Source organism: Chenopodium album, chromosome 21, assembly GCF_948465745.1.
Source record: "Chenopodium album chromosome 21, dcCheAlbu1.1, whole genome shotgun sequence".
NCBI classification, from domain to species: Eukaryota; Viridiplantae; Streptophyta; class Magnoliopsida; order Caryophyllales; family Amaranthaceae; genus Chenopodium; species Chenopodium album.
This window is the reverse complement of record NC_137854.1, coordinates 11,476,009-11,482,826: the sequence shown is the minus strand read 5'-3', so window position 1 is coordinate 11,482,826 and position 6,818 is coordinate 11,476,009. Positions and strand designations below refer to the sequence as shown.

Here is a 6,818-nt window from a genome sequence, read left to right as displayed (position 1 = left end):
ATGGGTTACTTGATCAGGTATTACTCGAGATACTCGGTTAGAGATTTTTTGAGGAGCTCGGTCAAGGGTTACTCGAGTAATTCGATTAGGGATTACTTAATGAGTTCATTCGGTCAGGGGTTGGCATTTCTACTATCAAAAAAATCCAGTCCCGCACTGCCTTCTGGTTTCAAGAGAAAGACGTACTTGAGGGTTTAGTGAAGGTTGCTTGACGGGTGACTTGAGGGGTTCGGTCATGGATTACTCGAGGGGTTACTCGGTCAGGGGTTACTTGAGGGGTTACCCGGTTAAGAGTAACTCAAGTAACCTTTGACTACGAACCCCTACAACTCGAGTAACCCCTGACCGAGAAACTCGAGTAATTCCTACCGCATGGTACAACAGTCCACATACAAAATATTGTGGTTTTGAATGCACGAAGAAAGTTGAGATTTTTTTTTTCGTTTTTCATATGATTGTTTCTTATTTTTTTTAACCAAATAACCCACATTAATATCATACTCCCTCCGTTCCCTTTTGATAGTCCCTTATGGACAAATTTTAGTCCCAAAATGTTCACCCCATTTGCTTTTTCCAACAATCATTAATATTAATTTTTTACCAAAATTCCCTGTTGCAAATTTAACTTTTCCATAAAAATTTTGTTTTTCCATGTACTTTTATTACTTTTTCTCTCTACTTTTTGCATACCCAATGTCAATTTACTCTTTCAATGTACTTTTACTATTCTTATTTGTTTTTATTAATGCCGTGAAAAATTCCCATAATGGACTATCAACAGGGGACGGAGGGAGTAGTTGAGATAAATTTCTTAATAAGGGTTATTTTTTTATAAATCCAGAGAGATAGGGTTATCATTTCAGTGTCGCAATTAGGGATGGCAATGGATCGGATTCCGATCGGGTGGAGCTTCACCCGCATCCATCCATTACTCTAATCGCTCCATCCACATCCATCCGTCATCCGCTTTACCCATCATCCATATCCGTCCGTCCGTCCATCATCCGCGGATGAAACGGGTGGAGCGGATGACAAATGGATGAGTATTAAAGTGGAAAAAAACTCACATAAACTCTAATTTTCGGTTATTTGTACAATAAATTTTTTATTTTATTTATACAAAATGAAACAATAACAATTTATTGTTTGAAAAATTAATTTGCAACAAAAAATAAGTAATTTTCTTGCACATTTCATATTTTATTATTATAATTCTTAGATTAAAAAAATATAATATATGTTAAATGGGTGGGTGGATGGTTAGCGGGTGAAAAAAAATATCATCCACATCCGATCCGATCCATCACCCGCTTCATCCGTCACCCGCTTCTCATCCATTTAATTCGAGTTTGCGTCCATTTATTTATAACGAAAGCGGGTTCGGGGATATCCACTTAATATTGCCATCCCTAGTCGCAATAGTTGAACTAAGGACTATTATTGGGAATTTCTAAGAAAGAAAAACGAGGTAGTGTATAGAAATGAATCTAGCAAAAGTCACTACCACTAGGCGAAAATATCAATTGGCCACCGGTTCAAAACCCCCCTATGCCACCGGTTTTGAACCGGTGGTCATTTGGGGGGTGGCAATACTCGGTTGAAAAGGCCACCAGTTCAAAACCAGTGGCAAAATTAAGGATTGCCACCGGTTAACCGGTGGCAAATATCAATTCCCGCTATTTTTTTTGTTGGTATTCATTATATTTGCCACCGGTTAACCGGTGGCAATAACACGTATATATATATATATATATTTTTTTTTTTTGTCTTTTTCACTTTAAATATAATTGACCAATTAACTCAATAAAAAAAAAATTCAACAACAAAAAAATGTCGATCAAGTTCATTCATTATAATCAGCAAAATTACAACATATAATCAAAAAAAATTACTCACGTATAAAAAAAAAATTTACAATATAAATCAAAAAAAAAATTACAACATCAAAATGAAAAAACCCCATACAACATCAAAATGAAAAAACCCCATACAACATCTTGGTTCTTCAATTTATATTCCTGCATCTTGATTCTTCGATTTATTAAGATCTAAATCAATAAACCTGCATCAATTAAAACAAAAAAATTATTAAAACTCATGAACATAAATCCACAAAAAATCCCAAAAGACCCAGAAAACCCGAAAAAAAAAATCAAATTAAAAACAACCTAGAAATTAAAAAACCCAGAAAAATCAATTAATTAAGAACAACTTAAACCCAGAATATTCGAGAAAAAACGAATTAAAATCCCAAATTGATTATAATCGCATAATTAAACCCCAAAAAACGCATGCATCAATTAAAAAAAAATTAAAAAAACACATGAAACATAATCCCCAAAAACCCAGAAAACCCGAAAACAAATCAAATTAAAAACAACCTAGAAATTAAAAAAACCCTGAAAAATCAATTAATTAAAAACAACCTAAACCCAGAATAATCGAGAAAAAACGAATTAGAATCCCAAATTGATTATAATCGCATAATTAAACCCTAAAAAACGCATGCATCAATTAAAACAAAAAAATTAATAAAAATCATGAAACATAAATCCCTAAAAACCCAGAAAACCCGAAAAAAAAATCAAATTAAAAACCTAGATTGAGAGGGGAAAGAAGAGGGATAGAGGGGAGCTTCGCTTACCTAGAGAAGAAGATCCGGTTTTAGGGAAGTAGTCTCCCTGTTGGTGGGTGAAGAGAGAGCTGGAAAGAGAAGAAGATGGACGGCGGCGGTGAGAAGAGAGAGCAGGAAAGAGATCGGAGGAGAGGAGTGAGAGAGGAGAGGAGGAGAGGAGTGAGATCAGGAGATCAGGAGAGAGAAGAGAGGAGATGAGATCAGGAGAGAGAGGGAGGCTGCGAATGAGGAGACGGGTATGTAGGGTTTGGGTGGTTTATAAGGGCGATTTTTTTATTTATAAAAAAGCAAAAGCCACCGGTTCAAACCGGTGAAAATAATTTTATTGCCACGGGTTTAGTTTGAACCGGTGGCAAAAACCTCCCCTCAAAATCCCGCCTATTTTTCCCCATATTTTGCCCACCGGTTTTTAAAAACCGGTTGCCTTAGGGCGGTGTTTATCTTCTTTTTTCACCTAGTGTACTATGGTACTATGTACTATATATATTTTTCTCCATATAATTACATCATTATATGAATGAAAACTGTTTGTAAAGTGTCAAAAGTAAAATGCTATGCAAACGAATTTATCAAGGAAGCTTCCTAAAGAAAGTCGTCTTCGTTTTCAAATACTCATTCATTGCATGATGTTTGAGTCATGCTCACAAAGTCAACAAAATAATTAACTACTCTTAAAAAACATTAGCTACGGAGTAGAATTTTGACATTAGGGGAGAGATTTACAAATAAACAATATGTAAAATAACTACTCCGATCCGTTGTCCGTACAGAAAATGTTCATGTGTCCAGTCTCCTCGCATACACAGAGTAACAAAGGTACAATTGTATTCTTAATAAAAATACAATATTTATTTATATTTATTTACATGGTAAAGACCTATCAAACAACTCACGCTTAAATATTTAAATGATACGCATGTGAATATGTGATGTATCCGATGTATCTAACGTAATTCCACAATTTTACTTATAAAATCATATCCGGTCAAATTAGGCTAATTGACTACGTATTTGATTAGTACACATCCTTCATTAATCAGCATATAGTCAAATAATTACTTGTACTTCTATATATAATTATTTTTTGATCAAATATCAAATTAATTAGTCAAGTCACGAATCTTAATGTAATAATGTTATATGAATAATGCACCGTACCTTTTTTCAAATTCTACTTATTTCTTCAAATTACCACAGTACATGAAAATGAAGAAGTTATTCATTTTGCTCTTTCTTCTGTATTCTTTGATTTGCATACAATGTAGTGTTACAACTGCTACTGGTTCTTCTAAAGCCTTTCATACAATTAAACGCGCTGGAAAGTTGTCAACTACGCGCTTTGAAGCCATTTACCAGTTCGGAGACTCCCTCTCCGATACTGGTAACTTAATTAGGATTCCTGGGTCACATGATCCCTCCGCAAATCTCCCTTATGGACAGACCTTCGGTCGTCCCACTGGCCGTAGCTCCGATGGTCTTCTCATGGTCGATTACTTTGGTATGGTACCTAACACCTTTTATGTACGTAGTATATAATTTAAAGCATCAACTTCTTTTATACTCCGTACTAGTATTAAATAAAATATTTTGTATACGATGATTGTATCAAATCAATACAGCCATCTCTCAACCCCCATAAAATTAGAATGGGGTTGATCCAATGGTTGAACTACTACCTCCATTATTTTTTTTTTAGTTGCAACAAAGAAATTTTTTAAATTTAGCAAAAAAAAAAAAAAAAAAAAAAACCTTTGTTACACCTAAAGAGTAACAAAGGTAGTACATGAAGTTGATGAAGATCGACAATAACTAACACTGTTGAAATGTTAATTTCGAATCATAGCCAAGTACTTTCACCTACCACTCATAAACCCATTCCTGGCCAACGAAAGCAACTTCAACAATGGAGCCAATTTCGCCGTTGCAGGTGGGACTGCTCTAGACGCGGCCACTTTGGCTAAAAGAAATATTTCATTGCGGCTAGCCAATGTCTCCCTGGTTTCTCAACTTGGTTGGTTTAAGTCTCACCTCCATAATATTTGTTGCAATCCAGCAGGTAAATGTTCTAGATACTCGTTGTACTCTTTCGCTTCAGTTTAGTTACAACTTGCAACATCTTCAAAATGTCATAAACTTTGTATTTTTTTATTTCAAAGTTATGCATTGACAGATAAAAGTGTAAAAGTCAAAATGTGTACTTTTTCAAAATGATAAAGGAATATTATTTTATACTCCGTACTAAATTGCTTGCAGAGTGCAGAGAAAAACTTCGAAAATCTCTAGTACTAGTAGGGGAAATTGGAGCCAATGACTATAACTATGCTCTCTCTCAAGGCAGAACAATGAAAGAAGCGTATAAGCTAGTCCCCGAGGTTGTAAATACCATCATACATGTTGTAAGAGTGAGTTACTTTGCATCTACATAACTAATTAATTAACATAATGTTGTCCACAAAATGTTAGTGATCGCGATTGATGCTATGTTTCTTGCATAATTACTTTGCAGGAAGTGATTAAGATTGGAGCGGTTAACGTTGTGGTACCGGGAAACGTTGCTATTGGTTGCGTTACTTCTCTACTATATAGATATGGTTCAAATGATTCCTCAAAGTATGATGATCTTCATTGCTTGAAAGAGCATAATACTCTTTCAAGGTTCCACAATCACCATCTAATACAAGCTATCAAGATTTTGAAACGTGAAAACCCGAGTGTTGCAATTGCTTATGGAGACTACTACTCTGCCACAACTTGGCTCCTTCGCCATGCTTCTTCGTTAGGTTAGTTATTGTCAATGTGCATTATTATTATCCGAAGATCTTACTATAGTATTTTATGTTACATACTCGTTAATTATGTATAATGGTTATTTTCTTACCTTTTTTCTTCGTTGGAGCTAAGTAGGGGTATGTTTGAAAATTTATGTACAGGATTCGAGAAAGATGGGATGTATAAAGCATGTTGTGGAATAGGTAAGAATTCATACAATTTTGATCCAAGCAGACTTTGTGGGAGTCAAGGTGTTACAGTTTGTACAAATCCGACTAGGCGCGTGAGTTGGGATGGAACCCATTTGACTCAACAATCATACAAATACATGGCAAATTGGTTGTTAGGACAGTTCCTACCTAAACTTTAATTAAGATCGATGTATAGTGTATGGATCGAAGTAATATATCTTTACTTTTATCTATTTGCACAGCATAATATGAGCCATTTAATTTCTAATAGTATGGATATTTATGTTTGTAATACTTTTAGTATGTTTTTAAATTCTTTCTTCTGATGCATTAAGAATTGCTCATAACAAGAGCTTCCTAATGTTATATATCTTACGTTAAAATAGCGACATTTATCTCAGTACTCTGCATAGCTTTTGTATTGCAAAGCTAAGAAATTTTAGCTTATTTACTTATCTCTTGTTCATGATGCTGACATATATTGGGGTGAGTGTCAATTGGTAAAGACAGGACGGTTTCCCTTAATATAGTTGAAATAAAAATAATTCCATATAATATTATAAAACAATATATGTTCAATTCCACGTAACAAGGCTTGAACTCAAGACCAATAAGTCTTAAGTTACAAAGCTTACCATCTTAGCCATTTATTAGTTGTGTTTTTTTATCCAACAAAATTATAGCTAACTTAATTAGATAAGTTAATTGGTGTTTTGTTATACTATTTGTTTCCATTATGTAATGATTGAGTTTGGCAATGAAAAAATATTTATAGCAACACTTAAACTCGAAACCAACAAGTACAGACTAGCAACCCGGGGCATCGCCCGGGTCACACACTAGTTACTAGTTAAATCCAAACAACATAATTCATTATGCGCATTTTCACAGTCTACAAACCAAATAAAGAAAAATATTTTTTCTTTCAAAGATGGAAATTAGTTTAAATAAAAACAATAAAACAGCCCAAAGCAGCCACAATACATTACATAAGTTTCTTCCTCCAATCATGAGGGATCAAATGATGGTGCCATAGCACCCACATAGTTCCATGGAACACAAGTTCCATCAAAGCAAACAAAATCTGAAAGCCTTAAAATGTGTATGTCAAATTATGGTTTGAAAAATAAATTACACATAAAATTAGAATATCCTCCTCAGGCCACAGCATGCATGTTTTCTTATACGACGCACCTAGCTGTATATGGTGAAGTCTCAAGGCT

General features: G+C 34.4%; 1 protein-coding gene across 1 annotated transcript; it reads left to right on the top strand.

Moving 5' to 3' along the window:
* On the top strand, positions 1-5,774 carry LOC145600377 (acetylajmalan esterase 2-like). The gene is made up of 6 exons (XM_081656274.1): positions 1-182; positions 3,901-4,138; positions 4,484-4,691; positions 4,889-5,037; positions 5,142-5,415; positions 5,566-5,774. Exons 1-6 carry the CDS (start codon positions 1-3, stop codon positions 5,772-5,774), a joined length of 1,260 nt encoding a protein of 419 aa, XP_081512400.1.
* Positions 5,775-6,818: the final 1,044 nt, after the last annotated feature.

Coding starts and splice junctions, on each gene's coding strand:
- LOC145600377 (XM_081656274.1), top strand. CDS start 1: ATGGGTTACTTGATCAGGTATTACTCGAGATACTCGGTTAGAGATTTT. Junction 4,139..4,483: donor TGGTCGATTACTTTGGTATG/GTACCTAACACC, acceptor ATCATAGCCAAG/TACTTTCACCTACCACTCAT. Junction 5,038..5,141: donor CCATCATACATGTTGTAAGA/GTGAGTTACTTT, acceptor ATTACTTTGCAG/GAAGTGATTAAGATTGGAGC.